The 26,236-nt window shown below is 42.5% G+C and overlaps 1 protein-coding gene across 4 annotated transcripts in view; it reads right to left on the bottom strand.

Moving 5' to 3' along the window:
• COP1 (COP1 E3 ubiquitin ligase) overlaps window positions 1-26,236 on the bottom strand; it is a 124,191-nt gene that overhangs the window by 65,089 nt on the left and 32,866 nt on the right. For 2 of the 4 annotated variants that reach the window (XM_072343521.1, XM_072343522.1), the window contains exons 10-13: window positions 26,088-26,202; window positions 23,860-23,877; window positions 22,584-22,719; window positions 5,216-5,359 (exon numbers count right to left, since the gene is read on the bottom strand). In XM_072343521.1, coding sequence (XP_072199622.1) covers window positions 5,216-5,359; window positions 22,584-22,719; window positions 23,860-23,877; window positions 26,088-26,202 — 413 coding nt within the window. The remainder of the gene's footprint in view (window positions 1-5,215; window positions 5,360-22,583; window positions 22,720-23,859; window positions 23,878-26,087; window positions 26,203-26,236) is intronic. The other 2 variants (XM_072343523.1, XM_072343524.1) reach the window with 1 other exon arrangement.

Here is a 26,236-nt window from a genome sequence, read left to right as displayed (position 1 = left end):
TGTTCCTTGTATTAAAATAAAGGCTGCAAAGGGATGAAGAACAAGTTGTTCTGAGCACATCTACAGCTCTCCTCCACGTGGTTTCTCTGGGATCCACAGAAGGTTGGGATGGTATTGCAGAAGGTACTGGGGAGGGGCTGATTGTTTTCCTGTGTCCAACACAGGCAGTTTTGTTGAAATTTTAAAGACCTTTTATCTTTCCTGGGTTACCGTAAGATGTTATTATGGATAACAAGCTGAGTGAGACTGAGAAATGCATGGGTGAGCAAGATGGAGACTGGGAAAGAAAAGGGCAAAAGGGAGATGGACCAAAAATGCAGCTTACTCAGTCCTCAGGTGAGTTAAGCACAAAAACCCCAGGAGTATATGGAAATAACCTTCTACAGACAACCTTTGGATGGCCTGCAGCCATGTACAGGGGAAAAACTGAAATGCAGAGGCTATGATGTATGATACAAAAGATAGATACCTAGGGCTGAGATAATGCATAATTAATAGAGGGGTTGTGAAGGTCACCTTTTATTTTAAATACTAGTGGCCGTATTTCTCAGTTTTCACTTGGCTTTTTTGACCACAAACAGTGCAACGGTTGCACCTGAGGTTTACTTTGCTGTAATTTATGACAGCTTTCCTTCCTAGAGATTAGCTAAGAGAAACTTGCTGAGAAGGTCTCACTGAAAGCTAATTATCCCCTGCTGAAGCACTCTCCTAACCTTGGCATCTGGTCCAGACACACAAAATCCCTGACCCTGTGAAGCTGTATGCTCATTTTGTTCAGTGACACGAGTGGGCAGCTCAGTGAGAGCTGTCAGTTGTGCCGATGTTTCTTTCATGAGCCAATGTTTTTATGGCTGAAAAGTCTCAAAATCCACAATGAAGTCACCAGGTGTCAACTGGATGGAGCCAAAGCTTTTAATAAGGCACAAACTACTTGCGAAGCGGCCTGCTTTCCAGAGTGCCAAATGTTTGAGATCCAGTCTAATGCCACGAGTGAACTAATGCCCAGTAATTTGAGGACAGAAACGCCTTTAAAGGAATGATGTGTTACTGCAAGGTCCATCCTTGTGAGCAACAGCACTAACCAAACACTTCAGAGACATACGAAATTACAGCATCATAGCAGATATTAAAACAAGATTTATTTATTCTTTTTTCTAATCAAACCAAAGAAAATCCCTCATGGGGTTAAGAGAGAAATACTTGAAAAGAAAAACATCTTACTGCAAAATAAGGCAGTTACCTTAAAACTGGAATTAATGGAAGTTGGAGGTGTTTCTGTTCTCTGCAGCAGAAATATAGACGCCCAACAACCATCCTTGAAGTTTTCCAGCATAAACAAAGATCATACCTCTCCAAATAGCCCACTAAGCTGAAAAACACCACACTGAGTTTTTGCTTAACTTCAGCTTAATAGTGGGGACTGAAAGACATGTTAAACATTGACAGTAATATGCCTGCAAACTGTTAGGCCAGAGCAATCATGCATTTGATTTACTGACACCAAAAAATGAGTACAATAAAATACCAGCAGCCTCTTAAAAAAACAAAAACACCAAAACACAAACCAACATCCAAGCTTTTACTGCAGTTGACTAAATAGATGCAGCCGATTTGGGCGGCTTGTGGTAACATCTATCACCGAAGTACAGATGCTGCAAACACACACAGTGGTGAGCATGCAGAATATCAAACATGCATTTGAAAGGCATGTTTACCTAGCCACACTTGCATATCACCTACTGTGGATTAATGAGGCCTAAAGCCTATTTCTTTCACCTGGAACACTAGCCCTCTTATTTTTTCTTTCCCTGCTGTAGCCTATGGCAGAGCAGCCATTCTGCCTGTTGGATAAATCATAGGAGAGCTGTGCTTGCTGCTCGTCCCACTCTGGTCCTCTCCCACCTCCCCTGCTCAGAGGGAGCTACAGATTACTGCCTGCCATAGCTGGGACACAGCAAATCATAATTAGCTCACACGGTGCTTTTTATAGCTCCTGCACAATGCCAGGATTTGTTTCTTGTGCTGAAGCTATGAATCTGTAAATGGGATTTTTATGAGGATTTATGTGTCATCTTGTGTTTTTCCTGGAAGCTTTTGCCTCTGCTGTTCCCGGGTGGACGCGACGCACGTTTACCAGAAAACTGACACACCAACTTCCTTCCCCATTCTTAAAAATAAAGATCAGGAAAAGCTCAGCAGACGATGAAAAAGGAACATGTTTAAGAAGCAGGTGGGTGTAAAGAGGGGGTTGGAAAAGAGGAAGAGATGCTCTGTGCCAGGGCTCTGCTCCAAGCAGGCCTACAATCCATCACCGCTCGGTGAGACCTGAACTTGCAGAGGACACCAATGCTGGCAGGGCTGGTACCAGCCTCAACCAGGGCTGCCCTTTTCCTCCCTTCCCTTTTTCTTTTGCCTTCCCTTCCCCAGCTGCTCCAGGACAGCAGGCCTGGCACCAGAGGCTGAGCCTCTGCTGTCACCTGTCAGCTCAATGGAAGCCCCCCTGAGCTGCTGCTCCCCCCAGAGCTGAGTGACCAGTGTTAAGCTAATCACTTATGTCTCTCAGCATCATTGCCTCCAACAAGGTTAACCAGGATCGATTTAGGGTGAGTTTCCCATGACGTGGATTTGGAGAGCAAAACCACCTGCAGACAGACAGACAGCCTTGGTGCAGTGCACAGAGGGGAGGGATGTTACGAGCTGTGCTGAGCACCTGCAGCCATCGACAAGATCACCATTACACCAGGGCTTTTTTTTTTTATCGTTGTTTTTTCAATAGCCTGCTATAACCAGCTGGGACACAAAGGTTCCCATAAGGCAGCCTGACAGCAAAAGGATTTTTCAATGGCAGCACCATGGCAGAGCCCCAAAACCCACCCAAGGCAGCGGGCAAGAGAGGTGCCACCCATGCAGAGCTGCAGAGATATGTTTGTCCCTGGTAACAGAAAGGTATTAGTGAGGAACTAGAATAAGCCTTTGGAAGATGCTGCATTTCCACCCAAATTAAGATGAAACAGCCTTAAGCCAAGGCTTTTTTTTTTTTTTTTTTTTTTTTTAACCATAATGCAGGCACAATTTCAGCATACTGCAATATTCTGTAATGAGATTACAGTCTTCCTTCCTATATAACTTCTCCCTCAAGCTACATCACTTCAGAATAGCAAATTATTATACTGTTTTACACTGTGACAGAGAGCCCCAGGACCAGTGACTGGCAGAACAGCTAATGGATATAGCAAGGATGCATTTGACTGACAGCCTAACTTTATTTGTCAAAACCAAAAGCACCCATATGCTGAAGGAAGGCTGATATAATGTGAAGGTGCCAATGGAAAAAAAGAAAAAAGAAAGAAAAAGAGCATTTCTTGGGAGGAAAGAGAGAAACTAGGGCAGGTAAATGAATGAAGAGGACCTTGTCCATCTCTGCTGAGGCACTGTGTCAGAGGACAGAACATTTGCATCGTCACACATATATATATATGTATATACATGCGTGAGATTTGAGGAAGAGAAGAAATGCTGAATGCAAGCAGTATCTTGTCTGGAGCACAAAGCTGACAAGGGTAACATCAGTGAATGTGCTAATGCACCAGCAGCTGCCAGGGAAGGGAGAACAAACAATTACCTAATGCCTGGCAGGACTGTCAGGGCAGATTCCTATCAAATGTGAAGCAGTAAGTTGGGAAGTAAGACTTGGACAGCAAAATACCAAATTCGCAAATACCAAAAATACCAAAAACCCTTCTCATTAAGATGAGAGACTTTAATCAGCTGCTAGATTGTTCTGTTATTCTGCTCTTCTCTTCAGAACAATGAAGCTGAATAGTGTGAACTCTGTTATGACTTGGTCAAAAAAGCTGAGCATTTCACAAGTCCAGCAGAACGCAAGCTCCATCATCAGTATGGTTTATCAATACAGGATCATCTGATATTGTTTATATTCAGCTCCAAACAGGCAATAAATCAGGCTGGGAAAAGACAGTTGAGTGATACTGATCTAAATGTCAATGCTATGAAAAGGAGACAGGTAAGAGAATGAAGAAGAAATCCAATAGTTGGTCATGAAGGGATCATTCCAAACGAACAGGTGCATTTTCATTAGCAAGCATACAAACACACAGCTGCACAGGGAGACTGCCTATTATATTGGTATGCTGCCTAGCTCACAATGAACACATTCACCCAACAACATTCGTGTTAGAAAGTCCTGAAAGCTAGCCCCTGAGCAATTGGATTTGCATTGTCTCCTCCAGAGAACAGTCACACATACACAGTAATCACCCAAAGTAACACAATGGCGATGGATCTACTTCACAAAACACATTAACTACAAAACCACCACTTTTTGCTATAGACATCAATGTTTTGGTAGAGCGGGAACTGGACTGTTATCTTAAATCTGTTGCTCACACTTCTGTAAGGTGCTTTACTGTTTTCAAAATGTAGAGCAGTGAATCAAAACAAATGAGTTCAACAGATGCTGAAGAGTTCTATTAAAGTACTGAATCGATCTGATTGCCTCCATTATTTACTTCTGAAATTCAATAGAGTTTTTGGATTGGGATTTTTTATGTTACATTAGCTGGATTCTTTTGATAGAAGTTGGGGGATAGGTTACACTTCTTTTGGCTTAAGTCACTTATAAGGATTAAAAAATAAGCACTAGCAGAAGTACAAAAATCATGCAAGATCTTTTCCCAAGGGCTCAACATCATGAGGTCCATCAGACAAATATAAATTCATAGGCAGAAGGTGCAAATGAGGCGTGTTTCTTGAGGACCAGTAACCACTTGTTGCAATGGAGATGATCTTAACAATGAATAGAAGAGCGTAAATGAATTGGTGGCTGTTATAAGGAACTGGGGACAAAAGTTATCTGTATAAGCTCTGACATAGCCCATAGATCCACAACTCAGGTTTTACTCTCCTTTTACCCAAGTGGATTTCCAGCAGCATTTGCAAGGAACACAAAGGCTCTTCACTACCATAAGCTACTTTCTCAGAATACTTGGGCCCAACATACCCGAGCAAGAGCTCTTAGTGCCACATCATCCTACCCAGAGTACACAGCAAGTTCTCTACCAGCTCCTGCTTTCCACCCTTCCCCTCCCAGCCAAGTATTACCCATTGCAGATAAAGAAAGCAAAACAACAAAAAAAACACGTAAACAAGCTAATGGAAAAGGCAGTCTGAGCATAAATACAAAGTCGATGCTTACCTGATTTTGGAATTACAGGTCATTTCATTCTCAGGGTAGTGAATATCCACTGCATCCTGAATGACTGTACCATATTCATAGACTTTAATCTTCTTCGTCACCCCAGCGATGGCAAAGTAGTCACAGTCCCGGTCAAACTCAATACTAGGAAAGAAAAGCACAGATTGAGAATCATGCAACACGACACATATTCGGATTACAAAATACCTTGCTGGTAAGTACATTTCAGTATGGCAGAGCAGGTAATAATCCTTCTTAAGACCACAGTTAACAAATATGCTGCACAGAACACCTTATAAGGTGTGGCACCAACAACAGAGTTCTTGCTCTCAGGCACCATTTTCTAATCATCCACTCCAAACACATCCAACTCTTCGATTTACAAAATGAACTTCTGTTCAGAAGCTCTAAAGGTTTTTCAGTTCAACTACGCCAGCTACATCACAAGGTACCCAAACATCACAGCTGACAGTTCACCCTGGAAGCTTGCTTTACATTCAGCTGCATGGTCTACAAACAAGATGCTGAGGGATGCTTGCCCATTGATTTGTTTTGGATGCATCGCTCCATTCTTCAGCAATTCTGTACAGCAGCTTGGTGAACTCTGTGTGTTAATGCAGGGCAAATCGGTACTTCTGGAAAAGGCCCTCTAAATTCCTTAAGTAACAACAGAGGGTTGAAACATATATCATCAATACTGTAAAACACACGCACGCTATGACTTCCACTTAGGGTTGCTCTTGGAAACAGAGGCACTTATTTTCTTGAACTGCAGGGCAAGTTTGTAATAGATATCAACAAAGCAGCAAGTAAAAGCAGTCACCTTATAACAAAGTTAAGCTGCAAATGAGAAAAGCCTGCGGTTGTACATGACATACATCTGAGAGAAAGGCAGGCAACAGGGTATACACAGCTCAATTCATTGCTATTTCCACAGTTTGGAAGGGCTTGAGAGAAACCTACTTAACATCTAGTAGCCAGAGAAGTAAATCTCCATTCTAGAAGCAGCTCCTCACCAGCCTGTAGCCCACGTAGTAAAGTGTGGCAGGATGGATGTGCGCACTTAACTAGTTTCAGGAACATCATCATCAGTGAGACTAAAATTTGGTGTTACTCCTAGAAAGAAGGTGGAAGCAGCATTTACCCTCAATCTCTATGTTGCTATGATGAGTCACCAGCTCTCCTCTAGTCTCCCATCTGAGCAATCCTCTATTTGCTTCCTATTCAGTAATTAATTTCAATCTCCACCATCCCTATCAGAATCCTCTTCAGAAGCATTTGTGAACCAGACAGCACATTCTGACTGACAGCAGAGAACACCCAGTTTAAGCTGAGAGGATTTCACACTCATATATCCTGAAAAATCCTAAGCAGGGGTACTTACGGTACCTTTCTACAGTCAGAAAGTGACAAACCAATTATAAGAGAAGAGGGCTCTTCAGGCAGCACTCACAGCTGCCACAGCTCGCGTTTCTTACCCCTTGCCATAGCTGAGCAGTTGAAGGCACCGCACTGCTTTCAAGGGAAGAGAAATTCAAATGCCAACAGAGTTTTCAAATCCTTGCAGAGGAGAGATATCATCAGGTTATTTTTAAACTATGGAGACGAAGGACTTTTGATATGCTGCCTGACGATATGAAGTAATTCAATGAAGCAGCTTGTAACTTGGCCTTTTAACTCAGGTTGCCTAAAACTCCCCAAAGCGCTGCAGGAGACAGTTCCTCCACCACTGCTTGCTTGCTACAGGAGAGATAGAGCGAGTCAGGCCAAGCCTGCCAAATCACAGTCCCAAAAAGAGGCGAAGAAAAGGAACGTGCTTATGACTGGGGAATAAGTGAATCAAGAAGACATGCATGCATCTATTTATATAAAAAGGGAGAGGGAAAGCAAGCAGTAAAGCAGCCAGGCTGCTTCTCTCCCCGAGCCTCGCCTCCTTCTATATAGCCAGGACAAAAGCACCGTTCCCGACTTGTCTTGTCAGCTCACTCTGCTCTATGTGAGAACTGTATAATCAAAAGCACGCGTAACAAAAGAAGGGATTTACTTGTACCACTGTCTTAATTGAACCACAGCCTCGGCTCCTGCTTGTCCGTGGATTCAGGTAGAGAGCAACTAAACTGATGGCAGCAATTCATCTGCTTGGACTCAATTTATACCTTCAGCCTTCTGCTACTGCAGAACAAATAATTTATTACAATGTCTGGTAAAAAGCCAAGTTACTGGAACAGAACACTGTCTCAGCGAGGGTAGGTTTCCTTCTCTAGCATTAGTCCCATGTTTTTTATTAAGAGATATACCATAGATATAACAAATGAGCATCTCAATGCGTCTGTAAAAGTTAGCACACCATTAAAAATAATAAATAAAAAGCATCAACCACCATAAACAGATCATCAGACCTGCGACCTTCAAACAGCATCAAAGACACTGCAGGGAGAAAACTGATGCAGAAATGAAGCACCACCTGCACAGATGTTTGGTGGCCGTGAGGAAGGCAGGCAAACCCAACACAGCAAAGCTAACGGTGTCACATCCTGCCCTCTGCAACCTACATGCAGTGCTGGCAGAAAAAGCATTCCACCTTTCTGACAATCAGCTTTTAGTAAGTGACTGACAAAGAAAAATATCAACAATCTAAGTAACTAATGGAGCAGATTATTCACTATGCAAAATTACTGCTAATATTTGCAGAGCTCTGCTTCCCTCTGCACTAATCAGGATTAGGACAAACAGCCCCATTTGCACAGCAGCAGCCATTCCCACACTTTTCCCCACAAGTCCTCTAAACATGTTTAGTATTAAGCAGGGCTCATTTGCACTTAACTAGCTCGCTGGTATTCCTGTCACTTACTGTCTCAAGTCTTTTTGTTTCAATGTAAGCTCTGCCTTACACGCATGTTTATCTTTATGAAAATTCACAGGAGAATTCAGTTTTACATATTGCCAAATGACACAATGGGGCTAGCTCTGATAAACAACAACCCGCTTTTCAGGTGGCATATTCCTAAAGCCAGATTTACATAAATAAATCAAGTTTTAGCCATTAGTACAACAATAACATGCAATCGGGTAATAGGAAATAACCATTTTTGTCCAAAAAAAGGCCATCACTCAGCAAAACAAGCAGCCAAAGCACAGCACATGCAGCAGTTAGCATCTGCTTCATGTGCAGTGAGAGGCCACCAGCGAGCCAACACAAGGCAGGAAGCGCTCGTGTGCTGGATGTTAATGTCCTTCTGAAAGAAGGCCATGTGTTTGAAGTAGACCTAATGTAGAACCAACAATGAATGATTTCAGTAGAGTGCTGGAGCTACAAACCTACCTCAACCCTCCAGAGATGGCAGATTGTCCTCTAGACTGACAGCATCAGAAGTAGCCCCACGCTGAACAAAAAGATGGCCACTTCCTTGGCATTGGTGAGGCCTCACCTGGAGTGTTGTGTTCAGTTTGGGGCACCTCAGTACAAAAAAAGACATGGAGGTACTGGAGCAGGTCCAGAAAAGGGCAACGAGGCTTGTGAAGGGCTTGGAAAAATCATCCCTATGAGGAGGGGCTGAAGGAGCTGGGGATGTTTAGTCTGGGGAAGAGGAGGCTGAAGGGAGACCTGATTGCTCTCTTCCAGTATCTGAAAGGTGCTTACAGTGAGAGCGGGGCAAGTCTCTTCTCACTGGTGACAGAATGAGTGGAAATGGCCTCAAGTTGCGCCAAGGTAAGTTTAGGTTGGACGTTAGGAAACACTTCTTTACAGAAAGGGTAGTTAAACACTGGAATGGGCTTCCCAGGGAGGTGGTTGAGTCACCATCCCTGGATGTGTTTAAGAGCTATTTGGATGTGGTGCTCAGAGATATGATTTAGCAGAGGGTTGTTAGAGTTGGGATACTATGGTTAGGTTATGGACTTGATGATCTTTGAGGTCTTTTCCAACCTGAGTAATTCTATGATCCTATGATTCCATGCTCTGCATGCTTAAACTAACATACAACTGCCTGAAAAGGAAGCAAGGAAGCATGAGATTTCACAGCAAAGTATGAGTAATGAGAAGACAACACAGGTGACTTCACTAGTGTGGTTTTTATTATTATCTTCTATATTGAAGGAGGCAGCAGTGGAGGTAAGCCATGTTCAGAGCATCTCAAAGGGGGACAAAGCCAGTGAAGTCCCCTTGTAGAGTGACGGTGATCCTTGCTGCTCTCATTTGTGCACATTGGTAACCATCAACAATTGTCTTTTCTCCCCCACTTAAAAGAGCGCTTTTAAAACTCCTTATTTCTAGCAAAGGCAACTATGTGAATTTTTGGAAGGAACCTTCTGGAGATGTGACATTTCCTATGCCCAAATCACTGCTTTCTTTCCCCTAAAAAGTCAAGTAACAAGCATCTTAGTATTATCACTAACAGCCAGTGGAAAGCAAATCCATTCTCAAGAGTTCTGGTTTCTCTGCTGCTTTTCTATAATCTCAGAGATTGAGAATAAAAAAAAAAAAAAAAATCAACTTTTTCATTTTAATTCAAAAGCCAGTGACACTGGAGAGCACTTGCAGCTAACAAATGGAATTATGAAATAAATTGCTTCTGAAACACGTTTTGGACCTTGGCTTGGTATTGAGGGTAGACCTATGGGGAAAACAGTGAAGAAGGAGTATTGCCCATTTTTACCACTGCATAAAGCCTTGCTACATTTGCATCCTGATGTTCACCACATCCCTGGATGATTCACTGGAGTTAGAGAACGCATACAGATGGGCAATTGGAAGGATTAAAGAGACAAAGCAGCTCCCTTACAGGTGAGTGCCAGAACAACTGAGGCATTCACAGAATCACAGAATCACAGAATGACCCGGGTTGGAAGGGACCTCAAGGATCATGTAGTTCCAACCCCCCTGCCTAGCAGGGCCACCAAACATACGTCTTTACTAGATCAGGTTGCCCAGAGCCCCATCCAACCTGGTCTTGAACACCTCCAAGGACGGGGCATCCACAACCTCCCTGGGCAGCCTGTTCCAGGACCTAACCACTCTCCTAGTAAAGAACTTCCCCCTAACATCCAACCTAAATCTTCCCTCTTTTAACTTAAAACCATTTCCCCTAGTCCTGCTATTATCAGCCCTTTCGAAGAGTTTGCTCCCCTCCTGGGAGTAGGTTCCCTTCAGGTATTGAAAGGCTGCAATGAGGTCACCCCGCAACCTTCTCTTCTCCAGGCTGAACAAACCCAACTCCCTCAGCCTGTCCTCATAGGGGAGGTGCTCCAGCCCCCTGATCATCTTCGTGGCCCTCCTCTGGACCCTTTCCAAAATCTCCATATCTTTTTTGTACATTCGCTTTGGAATCAGAAGGTTAAGGGAAGGGACAAGCAGGAAGTGCAAAGTCACAGTTTATGAACAAAGTGACAGCAAAAGTGGTGGTGAACCACTTCATATTAGAAGTGGAAAGCACTTTGCCAGAAGACTGATTTGGAACAGATGAAGGTTTATCTTCGGTTCCCCACAGCCCTTCACTTTAAAACACACACACACCACACCTGATCCTTGCTGCTGCACAGTGTGATGGTGTCAAAGGGAACCTGACACTGGTAATGAACACTGTACATACACACACTCTACAATCACTACTACAATCCTAAATTCTGACTCAGTAACAGAATCTGAGACTGTAGGAGTTGCCATTTCCGGAAAGCATACATCTCAGTCCCTCCCCATGGCACTATATATAGTTTTCTGACTGAATATACCAAATTCTTTCAATTCCACTTTCTACCTAATATGGTGCTGTTTCTATTTCTACATTTCCAGTCCCACATTCAACAGCAATCTGGATAATTGCTCTCCATTTTGGGGAACAGGGGGAAGTTAACTGGTGGGAGGGAAGCAGCAGCAGCATTTGCTTTCAGTCTTTCTCTCTTTGTGCTTCCACTCCCCAGACTCTGAAGGCTATTCCATCGCAAACCCTACTGCTTGCAGCCTCTTTGCCTATTTCCAACATGTTTTGAAACACTGAAGTCAAAAGATTAGAAATTTAGGTTACAAGCCAATACACGAGCAGCCCTGCAGACTGTTTGGCACCTGGGACCAATACAGAAATTGGTATTAATATCACATTCCTTAGAGACTGCTTTTACAGCAGACTTTTATTTTAAGGCAATGTAATTAGTACCACAAAGTGTGCACTAGCATACTAATTTGTAGTTTTAAAAACAAAGCTACATTCAGACGGTGCTCGTATTTTGCACTCCAGCACCTCAAAGATGAAATTTTGTCACATATAAAAACAACGATTACTGAGATAAAAAACAATCATTTCTGGTATCAAACAATAATTTTTGGTATCAAAAAGCTGTTATGCTAAAGCTGTGCATCAGAAAAAATAGCCTTTATTTTTTAATTATAAAGCAACAGTTGCATTAGTGACTTCTTGCTGCCCCTAAGTACTTGACCTGTGCCACAGGAACACACGCAGACCACCCTCAGTTGAACATTTTGCCCAGCTGAAACTGCTGTACTGCAAAGGGTGCTTCCAAATAGAAACTGAGCAAGTACAGTGCAACCTCAGGTTACTGCAGCCTCTAAATCTTAGGAAGGGCCTCCTAAATAAAAGAAAAAACAGCACACCTTTCAATTCTACAGCCTGTTACACAGACAGACAAGTTAACTACATAAATGAGACTTCTGCTTAATGGATTCCATCATCAGAAAGCAAACATCTTCATCCTTAAGAGCTGCATCAACCTGGGTTGGATATGACCGTAGATTACCAGATCATTAGCTTGATTAGAGGAGAAATCTGACAAAGATGTCTCAGCTACCACAATTAAGGCCTCTTAATAAATCAGATTCAAGTCTAACAGAGGTCTGATGAAAAACTAACTTCGGTGGATGAGACATTCCAGAAGACAACTTGCAGGGCACAAAGCTCTAAATACAGTAGTAGAACAGAGCCATTTAACCAACAGTGGAGATTAGTTTTACTACCTGTACATTCATTTAGGTTAAGTGGTGACTGGCATGCATCTTCCTCACCTAATGCCATACTGGGACAGCGGATTCTGTAGGCTGCCTGCTCTATTCTTTATTAGGCTATAGAGTAATCCAAGCAGAAGACAATAATGGAACACCTACCCCTAAACAGACAGCCAGGACACAAAGATGTTAAACAGATGCATAAGCACTAAGTACAAAATGAGATCATCATTCAGCAGCATCTGCCACTTTCACTGAAACCTTTACGATTCTAAGACCACCAAGTCCAAACCAAACTCATCCCCATCATGCCAACTGACCTTGCCCCTCAATGTTCGCTCGCAACATCCAACCTGAACATCCCCTGGCACAACATAAACCTCTTGTCCTGTCAAACATGCCCACAACTCCTATGCCAAAGGTCAAGGTAATTTTATTTATGTTTTAGTATAATCTAGTTATGACTAGGAATCACAGTTTGGGGCTTTCGGCATTCCTACTACTTCATTGAATCTCATTTAGAAAAGCAGTATGGGTAAGTTCTGTGTAACATTCAAGTCAAAGTTGAAACCAGAAGGATAATTTTAGTAACATCAGCTACATGTCTGACCCAGCACAAAGGAAACTTAAGTGGACAGAAAGAATGGAAAGAGAACTCACAGCCCAGCTAATTAAACAAGAGTCCATCAGCCCATGACAGCCTCTGGTCCCAACAGCCCAAAGGATGAAATTACATGAAAATTGATGCATAGAAATGAATGAGCCAGAAACTTGAAAAAGCCTTCCTATTCCCTAATCATAACTGTAGTTATCATTTACTTCCCACCCCTAAGATCTCCATCACTCAAATCAGCACTGAAGCCCACTTGGTGCCTCGAGTTATTACTATTCTGTTCACAGCAAACCAGCCAGGAAAACTGGCAGAAATATTGGACTTTAGGATCCCTTTGATACCATGCATCCTGATTTTCAGGGAAAAAGAAAGCTGAACATCTGTTGTAAACTGTTGCAAACAGATCTCCATTTTATCCTATGCCTCCTCTAGCAAAGGCAATCTGCTTTACAAAGCAAGTGTTCCTGTCCAAAATTAAGCACACCACTTTTCACAAAGAAATACCTTTAGATGCTTCTATGAGACATGAGCTTCATGCTAGAGGGCTCACAGTTTTGGTGGGGCTTTTTTTGGCTGTTTGACTCTAGCAGTCACAGTCAACTTACCACAACAGTGCATAAGTTAGAGCTGGATCTGAACCAAGGCCATAGATGGAGAAGGACGCAGCAAGGCTTCAGGTCCATCTCTGCTGGACTTGCTAGAACTGAGAGGCAATTTCTTCATGGGCACCTCCAGCGATGAAAGCAGCAGATCCAGAAGTCCCCTGTCACCCTAAGATCAGTACCATCAGGGCTCAGCAGTCCTGTTACAATGACATCACTCCTCACCACTGTAGGAGTACAAGAACGGACGATGCTGATCAAAAGCCCAGACTGCTGAGTTGTTGGTAACAGCACATTCTCCCATCAAAAGCACAGGGTTTTGGGTTTGATCCCTTCTCCTGAAGATCTTCAGGATACATTGGCCGCTGCTGGAACACATCTCAGGTAACCTCACCTGCCACTGCTTCTCCTTCACACTTCAAATGTTTTCAAGCACAGCTCTGCTTAGGAGTCTATTTGCAACACAGAAATAAGGCACAATAAGTCAGCTCTTCACCTGTTGATTACCTACTTTTCCCTGTAACTGTTTCCCATCAGCAAGGGAACAAACAGGCAAGGACATCGTTGTTTACTGAAGTCTACACTGCACAGAGAAGGTGAGTCCTCAGCTCTGGGCTCTTGTGAAGACACTATAGTACCAGCCATGCTGCAGTCATACTCAGTATCCTTCTCACAGACACAGTAGTCTGGAGTTTTATTCTGCTCTGTTTCAAAGACAGGTATAAAAAGGTACCAACTTGACTAAGTAATGTCATTAGACCTAGTTTCAGGTCCATTTCATGCTTACAAAAATCCTTTTATGTGTAATGAAATGCCATCAGTTCTAATAGAAGCCACTTAGTAATACTCTCAATTCATTCTAAATTGAAATTGAGGAGGTTTGCTAGGTTTAGTTCCATCTCTCAGCTCCAACATCAAAACCAACAGAGCTACTTTCATGCCTTCTCATCACTAGATAAAATAAAATTATTCCTTTTAAAAACCCAACAGAATATGCTATACTATGAGAAAGTGCTTCCTACAGTAGCTTAACTTCCAAAAATCAAGATCCCCTCTGTTTTGAGGGGAAGCAACTTTGAACATAATATCCTCTAAATACAACCCAAAAATCTCTTCTAACTTTGTCTGTAAGATCACATAGCTAGGGATGTACTATTCTACTAAATAAGTTTTATTCATACATGTATTCAGGGGAACCTAGTTTAATTAGCACTAATGATGAGAAAAACCTATAGGGAACTACTGAATTTTGCAAGCAACTGAACATAAAGCGTACTGATAAAAAGCCACTTTACTGCTAGCGATGCTCTTCTGCATGCTGAAGAGATGACAACAGTCCCAGGGTTTATATGCCAGATACACAGAAGTACAATGAGCCAAAGCAACTGCAAACAACTACCATGCAAGTTAATGAGGATTAGATTCAGTTTTTCCAAAGTCACCATTTTAAAATAAGCTAGGCTAGGGCAAACGTTAACTAAAAATCACCAACAATTAAATACAGAATGTTTCTAATGATGCTAGCTAAAACTGCAGCCAAATCATTGGTCTGCCTGCTGCAATATTTCAGGTGGCCTATCCAGATTTCAAAAGCAGAATCCTCAAGTTTAGCCAGGTTTGCTGGTACGCAAGAGTTTATTGACAGCTCTGGTGGAAGCACTGCACAGCCTCAGCATTCCAACACATCATAGTGGAAGAGGTTTTAGGTCTCCACACACACTCACTGTTCTCCTTTCAAGCTTGGGAAGTGTTTTCAAAAGGAAGCTTGCAGCCTCCTGCCAAGCTGTGTATGATGAACAGGTTTGAGGGAGGAAACCTTACTCCACCCCACGGTCAAACTCAAGCCAGTTGGAAGGCTGTCTGTACATCCTACCAGTATGATGCCGTGAATTAGGAATAAGCTTCTGATAGTGATTGAAATTCCCTCTAAATATAGGGCCATCAAAAGCTTGCAAGCTTCCTTTCAAACCACCACATTTATTACCGTGCCAACAAAACTGTGTTTCTTCAAAACAGAGCATCGCAGCTGCAACAGATCAACAAATGCATCCGAAAAGAGCTCAGCACAGGAAGCATCCATCAGTACCGGGACTGTAATCAACGCAGCCCATCTACAGGCCTCCAATTCCCCATTTCACCATCACGCCAAAGGCATTACTGCCTCCAGCTGACCACACTGCCAGATTCCCCATTTCCCTGATGAGCAGCTCAGATCAAACCGGCGCCCAACCCATGCCAGGCACACAGCCTGCCAAACTATTAACCAGAGCCTCCGAATTCATCAGACTCCATTAGCTCTTCTGCCAGACGCCCTGCAGCAGAGCATCAGGAGGGACAGCTGGAGACAGTAACCTCTTCAGACACCTCCGCTGAATCCAACAGGCAGCGCAAGGCAGGGCACCAGCCTTCATAAATATCATGTCCGCACACCGCAGATGAGCCATGTCGAGGAGCCAAAGAACAGGCTGGGACAATTAATTCTGATGGCCCTGCTGCCTGGCAATGATGGAAGGAGGTTAAAATGCCATTTGAAACATTTTCAGTCCACCTGCCAAATCTGTTTCAGGAAATTGCTTTGATAGCATTCTGAATCTTTTTTTTTGGTTAGTGTTTTGCATGCTTTTTCTTCAGGAAGAGGTTCTGAGGGATCTTCCTTGTTTGTTTCATAGAGAGAAACCTGCCCTGACTCCCACCACCATCATTTGCATCAGTGTATACACACACTCATACACAGCCCTGTAACCACACAAACACCAGTGTCACTTCACAGTTTATCCCACAGAACACCTAAGCAGCATATGGATCCAAAGCATCTCCATCTTACTTCTCTGTTCTTAATACAGCATGAATAAGCATTAGCTCCAACCTCTTCCCCAAGCTGAGCTGCTGGGGGGGTTTTCATTTCTTTTCTCCCTCAGAACTATTCAAGCCCACACTACTCTGCATGCCAGCCCATCATTTAACAACCTCACTCCCCCCTAAGCAGGCAAGGAAGAAAAACAAGAAATCCAAAGGCACACTAATTCTTTTCAGATAATGACCTGCTACCAAAGCGAGGCATTTCCAACAAATCCAGCTAGAAAATTAAAGAGCCCACTAATAAACTACTGAAATTCATGCTCTGTTAATGACAGGCTTTGTTTCCTCAAGCAGTCAGCTATGAAACTCACTGCATCAAAACTCAAAAATTAAAGAAAGCTATAAAATTGGGAATGGGAGAGGCAAGCTTGTGGAACTGCCTTTTGCCAGTGCTGTCCTTATTAGAGTTCTGCAGATGAGGCGCTGTGAAACTACAGCTTTTGTTGTTTGTAAGTCCCACATCTGAGGTCAAAGCACCACACTACAGACTAATGCCGGCATTTATGTGAGTAGGAGGAGAAACAGAAGGGTCACAGGAAAGCCTTTTGTCCTGATCAAGAAAAGAAGGGTGAACACAGGGATGCAACATGACTTCCACACACTACTGCCTGCCTCTCCCAGATATCTGTCTCAGAGGACGTTCTTGATGCTACTGCATTCATTCTCAATTCTCAATTCCTGCAGTTCTACAAAGTCATGCTTTGAGAAGCCCAGCCTCATTAGGGTAAGTACTCATGTTTAAACTGACACCTAAATACAAAGGAAGTGCATTTCAGTTTGCACAGTGGCAAAGCCACATGAGGATATTGTTTCTTCTTGAACCATAAGGCCAGAGGAAGATGCTCAGCAGGAAGTTGGAAGCAGAACCTGGAATTTAAATACAAGCTGACTGAGTGCATTCAGCACAAACATACAGAACACAGACCTGGAAACAGGGAGATTCAAAAACCTCATTAAATGGCATTTAGGTCCAAGCTGCTTTACCTAGTGATAGAACAGAAAGTAACTCAGGTTGGAAGGGACCTTGCGAGGTATTCAGCCCGACACCCTACCCAAAGCAGGATCAGCTCTTCTGCTAGGGCTTCCAAGGAAGGAGGAAGCTGATTCCCAAACTGATCAAGGACTCTTCAATACTTTTTACAGACTATTTATAAAAATTCATAAAATTTGATTTAAATTACAAAACCCATCTAATTATCTGCAGTTGTAGACAGCTTTGAAGTACTAAAAGCTTAATGGGAAAAAGATCTTCTTACTACCAGATAGTCTGAAATTACCAGAGGAAAAAAAAAAATAAGGTCCCACTGGTGGCTATGAAAGTTTCATTCATTAACTTCCCAATTCCTAATTATGTAAATGTTATCCCTAAAAGCAAATTCACACGTAGATGCAAGAATATATTGCTGCAATGCCAACACAGCCACCAGAAGGTGCGTATTTCTGGTCAGAGTTGGAGAGGTTTTCACAGTTCCTTTTGGTCCTACTGCTCTGGACTAGGAGGATTACAGTACAGAGCTGAGATGGTCTCAAAGTCAAAGTTGCACGCTGGCATCTGTATAACCTTTCTGCTGGTTACACATCATGGTGAGCTTCTGCTCCAGGGATCCAGACCACAATTATGTACTAAGAAATGCATTAGTTTTGCACTCAAGAGAAAAAGTAATGGAAAGGCTCAGTATTTTGCCCAGCTCTAAGTAAACAAAATTCCATTTCGGCCCCAGACAATCTCTGGTGTGTAGGCCAAAACCTCATGTGAACCAAGGTAACAGAGCCAGAGGAGAAGCACAAACTTCAAAGAGGTTCAGGGCTTTCCACTTCAAGCATCCTCTGCTATTCTGCACTTAAAGTCGCTTCACCTGAGCATCTCTCCTCCATCCAGTTATGGAGAACAATCCAAGGAAGACAAATCCATTCACAGTTTAGAACTGCCACCTTTAAATAAGGGTCCATTTTAAAAACGATCACTTTAAGAAAAGCCCATAAGAAAAACTCAGCCCTCCTCATTTCTCACCTTCTCAAGCAGCAGCATCCACTGCACTCCAAAACATAATCCTGTGAAGGATAAACCCACATGCACGTTTCTGTCATTCATCTCTACCACCAACACAGAAGCGTCACCAGCTTAATAAAATGGCTCATCTAACCCCTGCCAGCCCAGGGCATTAAAAAGTGAGAGGTTGGGAGATGAAGAAAAAAAAATAACACTTGTGTTAGATAGAACTAAAAGGCATCTTATTAAGTACAGAACTCAGTATATATGAACAAGCAATCGTAGACCAAAGGAAGAAGGGGAACAGAAAAATGAAACAGTTCAGTGAATCGATGGAAAACATGCTCCTAATGGGCTTGCTTTTTTTCCTTTTAATCTCACCTTTGAGGAAAGAATTTCAGGTCATGTTACTGAAAGGGTCAACTCAAACAAAAGCACAACTTTGAAACAGTGGCTTAATTGTACGGTGTGAATGCAAGGAAAGTCTCTTCATATCCTGCACTTGGCTTATAGGAAAGAGAAGTAATAAAAGAAATAAATCCAAGAAATGAACAAAGGACTCCAAAAGGTAAAAGCCCTCATTTGATTAGCAAGGTATCAGCAGCCGAAAACAATTTATTTTATTATTATTTTTTTAATGAAGTAAATCACTAAGTCACTGGGCAAACAGAGCTCCGGCTATCCAAACCTCCTCCCACGGCATTTCAAGACCTTTCAGAGAAGTGGTAAACTAACCCAGAAAAATTTGCAGTCCGAGCCAATTAGAAAAACCCACACGGCATTTGCCCAAAAAAACCCTGAGGGCTATTAGGACAGAAGTCACCCATGTTTGCACCCAACGTGGGAACTTCCAGCAGGGAGAAACGATGTGCTGATAACCCACCTCAGGCAGACATCATCCCACTGCAGGCTTGTAGCTCTCTGTTCAGTTTCTTGAAACATGAAAGACTGCCACGTTATATTCTGAAGGCCTCTGACAGCGCTAAAGCAATTTTCTACATAAATCATTGTAATGCTAACGCTGCAGTTTACAGTCTCATCTTTAAAAGAAAGCCTTCTACTATTTACTGCCTCAGTAAGTGGAGAGAGGAAAAGTTAAGCTCTGACGACTGCTCTGTCTGGTGGCATAATGAATGGAAAATTTATTCCTTGGCCCAATTCTAGCTAAGCTTAACATACTCGTGAAAGCCATGTAAATACTTTGTCCTCAGAGAACTGAGCGCATAAAAATACATCTAGCATACTGAGCTACACGTATGCTCCAATTGCAAAGCAGGCATGTTGAAAGTGCCCCTAGTGCTAAAGCAAAACTGAACAACCGGTCAGTGCAAACCCTTACATGTATTTTCACTGAATATCCTTTGTTCAGCTTTCAGTCGAAGCAAATAAGGGGAAAAAAAAAAGACATGTTGTAGTTTTCATGCACGAGCATCTTTTCTAAGCAAAGTGAAGAAGATCACCCAGGCTGGGCTCACCATCTGGCTGCGTGCACCTTATTAAATCAGTGTTAATGTGTGATGGACGATGCAGCAGAGGGAGCACAGCCCCTGCCCAGCTCCCAGCACTGCAACCGGCGGCTGCCACCGTGTGGATGCTGCCCGGGGACAGCAGGATTGCAGAGCAAGGAGGAAGAGTTCCCAGGGTACACTCAGTGCTGGGGAAAGCTGCACCGGAGAGCAGAGCTTGTCGTATCCTGGAAGGCAGCAGCAGCTTCATGCTTCACCAAAATGCTTCTAGGTAATGCAATGTGCCCAGGGTCGTTCATGAGCTTTTATTAGCCCTCCCAAAGTCCAGGCATTCATAAATATGCTTGTGGCAAGTGGCTCAGGAGACTGTTGCTCAGCTTTGGGGGTTTTCAGTTGGCTTATATACAGCCTTTAATTACACTTTTCATCCCGTTCCCATAAATTCAGTTTTATTTCCCTTCTAAACAAACTAACAAGAGGTTGCTGATAAGGAACATGCTTCCATCAACCTCCTTCACACGCATAGCTAATATATCTTAACACCTCTCTGTTAAAGAGAGCAGAGCTCTCCAAGTCCAGCTTATGGACTGCTAAGGAGTTACAGCAACGCAAACCAGGCACCTTTGCATTCTGTTGGTTCATACCATCATTTTATTAAGAAAACCTCAAGCTAAACTGCACACAAGGGAACTGAACTTCAGGTCAATCCCACGTTCCACTTTTAAATATACTTGAAATATCCCTTAAAAATACCACCGGGTTGCTTTTGGGTTGTTTCTCCATTTTTTGGTTGTTGTTTTTTTTGTTTGCTTGTTTGGGGGGGGTGAATTGATGAGGATTACCTACTAATAAGTCATTTTTGCTTCGTATTTAAATGCACTTGTGTCAACAGCAGCAGCTAAGAAGTAAGACTCCTCTTTTTGTCCTTTATTTCATTGATGTTCCTGACCTACTAATTCGGCTGAAGAGCAGTGGTGAACAACTGAACATGTTGGCCAGCACGTATTACATATAAACTCTCGATTAACCAGTTCAAACTTGGAAGGAACTGTCTGGATAGCCAGAAGCTAACTGGAGTTGCAGTGGAAGCACATTTGGCAGCATTGTTTTTTACCAAGGCACTTAAGGACACACTCAAATGCAAACTGTCTTAAGTCAGCCCACACAATGAAACCCCTAAACATCTCTTAAATGCTTTGATAAAAAGAAAGGAATAAGCAAGGGAGAAACACGAAGCCACACTCTTGGGGGCTTAAATGCGTTGCAAATTAGGTAACTACAGATTCTAGCACTAGCTTGGATGGAGGCCCCACACTATCTTCATTTTGAGCAACAGTAAAATACTATTCAAATGTATATTTCACCCAAGAATTATAATACCTTCAAAACCGGAGCGAGATTTACTGCCCTTCCAGTATTTTCTAACCAAATACCACAAAAATGCTGTTCTTGCAGAATGTCAAGGAGAAGAAAGGGCAAAGGAGAAAAATCCAATCCATGCTGAAGTTGGTAGCTGAGGAAGTTTGTCTATGTTGCAGTGAGATTCCCATCTGCATTTCATTGCAGCTAGCACGAACCCAATCAGCACAGGTTAAATACACGTCAGATCAGTGATTATTGTGCTCTGACCTCTGTGACTAAGTCGGACATTATACATTCCTGTTACATATTGCAGTAGTTAAGGGATCAATGCTGCTTTAAAAAAGATATGTATTTTATGCTACACATGCCTTGACTTCTCCACATAACACATTTCTTGTGGTCTTTCAAGAAATAGTCAAGCTGTTCTGTCACTGTCTGGATGGCTCTGTCATACAGCACTAAACCAAGGCTCAAAGTCTGAGTTCAATTCATCATGCCATTGTAGCATTATTTTCAAGACCCCAGGTATGGCCAATTTGGAATTCACGCTCCCTACCTACAAATTAGGGATGATACTATTTCTATAAATGCATTTAAATCTGTGAAACATGTCCCTAAGAAGCTAGTGTGTATTGCATGTATGCCACACAGGAAAAAAAAATCCCAATTAGCACATTGCATCATCTTTTCCAACACCACCAACAGCTCTAACCAAGCTACCACAGACTAATTAAATCCCCCAGGGAATGCTTCCACAGCTGCTGAAGTCAGTTTAAAGCATGGCCTGCTGGCAGGTCCCAGCTTTTCCCTATCCCACGTGCTTTCTCAGGCTTGATCCCTAAGGGAGCTTGGTTCATGACATGAAACTAGAAGAAACCAATTCTGTTGAAAGACATTTCACCAGCTCATATGTCCAAACAAGTCCATTGCAGGCTCAGACCTTAGACATGATCATCCCACGTGGCAGAGGGGTGCAGAGTTGTTGTTGGCACAAAGAGAATTATTATGCTCATTTTACCACAACCATCCCCTCACTTGCTTAAGCACAGCAGAAAGAGCTTCCAGCACTTAGCAGAGGTTAAGCAATCACAGTCACCAACAACATAGCTATTTAATATTTGCCTTTACAACTGGCTCCACAAACAAAAGATTTAATAACACCACAGATTCCCAACGTTACCAGCATCAGGAAAAATGGCTTAAAATGCTAGATCTCCATTATTTTTAATGCAGCTGTACCATGAAGAGGACCGAGCCTACAGCAACCTTCATGTCTTACTAGAAAGGCTTCTCAAAGATTCCACACTTGGTTTTGATCTATATCAGCTGGCAGAAAAGGTACAACTGTGACACTCAAGCACCTTCACAGACCGATAACAACCACACGTTCATCACAAAATTATTTTGGTGTAGCCGAAGTGTTACACATGTATTAAACAAGTTATGATCTGTACAAGTGATGAGCTCTGCCTCAGCAGCCTCTATCACCATGAAATGCACTACTAGAGCCACTGAATTTCTCACCTGGAGACTATGCTGGAGCCATTGTAGAGGTCACTAGCATAGGACAGCGTTGCCAGGGGCCGGACAGAATTGTAGCGTGTGAACTTGGATAGACACTCCTGAAACTCATCCAGCTGGCTTGTGGTTCTGCTGTCATCTAGAGAGAGGTGGAAGAGTTGCAGAGGGTGAAAAATGAATAAGCAAGTAAATAAACACAACGGCAAACATGATGCATGTCTTCATGTATTACCACCTCTGCTTGCTATTTGGGGAGGATTCTTGGTCAAAAATAGGTTCTCTTTCATCTTTTTGGCATTCCCTCAAGGCAGCAGGATTTTCAGAGCATAAATTAAGTCCTTCCAATGAACCTACTGCATTGAGAATCTGCCTAGAGATCATAAATATGCTTTCCTGATAGATGAGCTCACTTATTTTAGTCAAATTCAAAGCCTACGGGCCATAAGGTTTATTAACAGAAAAGCCTTAAGCACATCAGATTGCACGGTAAAGAATGTCTAGCATTCTATGGAAGTGAAAATATATTCCTTTCCCCCAGAACTGTACTTCAGGTACAATATGCCTCCATTTGGTGTCAATTACACTCAAAATACTTGTAGCAAGAAGTATTTCTCTTGTTACTCCAAAAGCAACAGAGCTGAGGGAGAGCTGTTTCACGGCTAGAGAAAGGAGACAAGCATGAAACCAAAAGACTCCATGTGCTGTAAGTTTTGTGAAATTATGACCTTCAGCAGACAAGATGAAATTCAGCCAGCGTGAATAATAATGATGAATATTCTGTGGAAAATGGAACAGTTCGCTACAAACGTTAAAACTAAATTGCAGTATAGAGGGCTAAAAATGATTCCCCGAAACCTCACGAGTCTTAACTTTCTTCGGTACTGAAGGAATTTTATTTCAACCATTTCAAAATTTAGAAGTTCCTGTATAAGGAAGAATTCCTAACTTACAGCCATGTCTCATGGACGAGCCAGCTTTACTAATACGATCAAGCAACAGCAGTCAAGCATCAGGCAGAGCCCTCAGGCTTTGTAGCAACCCCCAGAATTTGCAGCAATTCCCCCTTGTTTTCCTTGCAGCTCTGACATGCAGCACCCTGGATTGCAGGTAGTCCAGTATGCAACTCACATTACTGAATACTTTGCCTTTTATTAAACCACAGCACCCACTGCAGCAGCAGAAAGGTACACATCATTTGCCTGTGCAGCTGAGGTCACTAATTTATGCCACAGTTAAGCTTCCCTTATCAATAGCGTAAGAAAGCAATATCTCAACTTACTGGAAGTCTCTGGAAACACTGGGGTGAAAAAAGGAGAAAAATTGCAATAGTTATTTCTAAAATTTCTGCACCATGGTAATTCCTTGCCATCAGAAATTATCTTGCTTTGTAACTGTAGGGCATTTTGAAGTGTCCCCTGCAAGCTGTTTAATGTCTGATTGCATAAAGAAATAGCGAAGTTCAGTAATAAGCGTGTTTTAGGGTACAGCCATGGGTACATTACTCATGTCAGACAGATCAGAATGAACAAAGCACTGCTTCAAATTAAACCCTCAGCACCTGACCACTACAGAAAACAACTCGAGAAGCAGCACATAAACATCAGTAAGTATTTTTCAAAGACCGATTCCTCCTTTGACACTTTAATAGGAGCAAATAGCTCCTGCTCTTCCATTTCCCTCATTTAGAGATCAAGCACACAGTCCTCCTGTAATTTATTCTGCATCTACGCCTGCAAAACGGGATGTTATTTCTCAAGACATTTTCCTCGTCAAAGTGTGAGGCCATTTCATAATTCCAGCTGTATTACTGCTCTGCTCCTCACTAGAAGATTTTCAGGCATCTCTTGCAAAAAAAACCAAAACCAAACCCTTATATCCATATTAAACCCTATTTAAAATGTATCAAAAAGCAAGAATGACTTTGAAGAGAAGAAAATCTAATTAAGCATTACAGGTTATCCCTTATTTAGGGCAAAAACAGCCGTAGCAAATCCTCTACTTTTGGTGCAGCTGACATATACATAAACAAAATGCACAATAGCACCACATTCATATTTATAGTTCCAATTATGAAGAAAGATGTCTTCAACAAGGGAATGCTGGGAAAAGTCCAATTTGTTATCCTTGCTAATAAACGTATCATTTTAACAAAAACACAGCTCTGTATCACCAAGATAGCACACACGGAAACATCTCGGCATGATCTGTGAAGTACTGCAGCCTGCAGAACATTGCAAGCACCTCAAAAGAGTCTGGCTGGTCACATACAACTACCTTCTCCCACCATCTCCAGCCCATCGTGCCACAATTTGTTAGAACTGTGTTGCTGGGCACGACAGGACCCGAGTCAGCCACTGCTCCAAAACAGACATGCCCACATCTTCCACCCAAGAGCAAGCTCTCTTACAACACTTGGCAGGCTTTGAACATAAAAAGGCCACATTTCTTTTTGTTTAGTAGTAATAGTCTTCAAAAGTGTGAAAACACTTAAGCAGCCAAACCTCAAATTAACAGAGGAGCAGGGATTTGTGACCCAGCTTGCTTGCTGATCCGTGTCCTGGCAAGTTGGTCCTCGCCTTCTAAGGCTATAAGCAATAATGCTCTGCTGCAGCAGCCCCTGCCTGCATTATTTTTGTGCTTCTGAGGCTTACCTCAACCTGCTCTTCACTGCATTCTCTCCCTCTTTGTATAAGCTGCTGCTTACAGCTTGGTGCTGCACATCTCTTGCCTGCCACAGCCCATTGCACAAAACTTTTTTCCCCAAAGCTTGCTTGTTCCCCAGGAGAGCCAGAGAGCGACCTTCCTCTCCCTTAAGAGGCATTCATTTGACCTGTTCACTTCCAAAGAGAATACTGTTATATAATTAAGAACCATCCATCCACCATGTAACAATTACTCTAGCTGCTGCCACACTGTTACTCAATTATGAATGAGGCAATCCAGGCAATTGTGAAAACAGCTTCTAATTCTACAAAACAAGTCTTAAATCTAAGGTGTGCCCCATGGGATAATGATGCTGCTGCACACTCAGCTTCTATACTTCAAGCCATTTGTTAACCAAGACTCACAATCTGGACAACAAAGGATAACCTCCAAGTGTTGTACTGCACATTAAATATAGGAACATTTATCAACTTGTTTTCACCTCTTTAGTATTTTGATAAGGGTTTTAATGACTGTGCTTTTTCCACATCTAGAAGAAAGACTACCCAGCCACTGCAGCTTCAGAACAAAGATTAGAGAAAAACTATTTAGTGGTTACGAACTTCATAGTACAGCATTACAGAGCAACATACGTGGCACTCTGAAACAATAGTATTATATTTTATAAGCTTAAAAACCTCAAAGATTGATCAAGAAAAATCTACACAAGGTGACTTGAAGTAATACATGCATATGTATAGCAATATTTCCAGGCAGGGAAAAACAAAGTGAAGCTTTCCTGAGAAGCGGGACTGTGAAAAGTAAATGATGTCAGAAGTTGAACACCAAGCAGGAGGAACTCACCTGAGACACGTGTCATCCTTGTGGAAAAATAGCACTGCTCTAGGTCCTCAAAGTGAGCCGTGAGCCGCTTCCGTCGTGAGGCTAGCGTGCTGTTATACCATGGCTGCTTTTTGGCCTGGATGGAGAAGAGAACATGCTTCTTGAGAGAG

The sequence above is a fragment of the Excalfactoria chinensis genome, chromosome 8 (assembly GCF_039878825.1).
Source record: "Excalfactoria chinensis isolate bCotChi1 chromosome 8, bCotChi1.hap2, whole genome shotgun sequence".
Classification (NCBI taxonomy): Eukaryota; Metazoa; Chordata; class Aves; order Galliformes; family Phasianidae; genus Excalfactoria; species Excalfactoria chinensis.
Note: the sequence above shows the minus strand (reverse complement) of the source record. Positions and strands in the feature narration are given on the sequence as shown.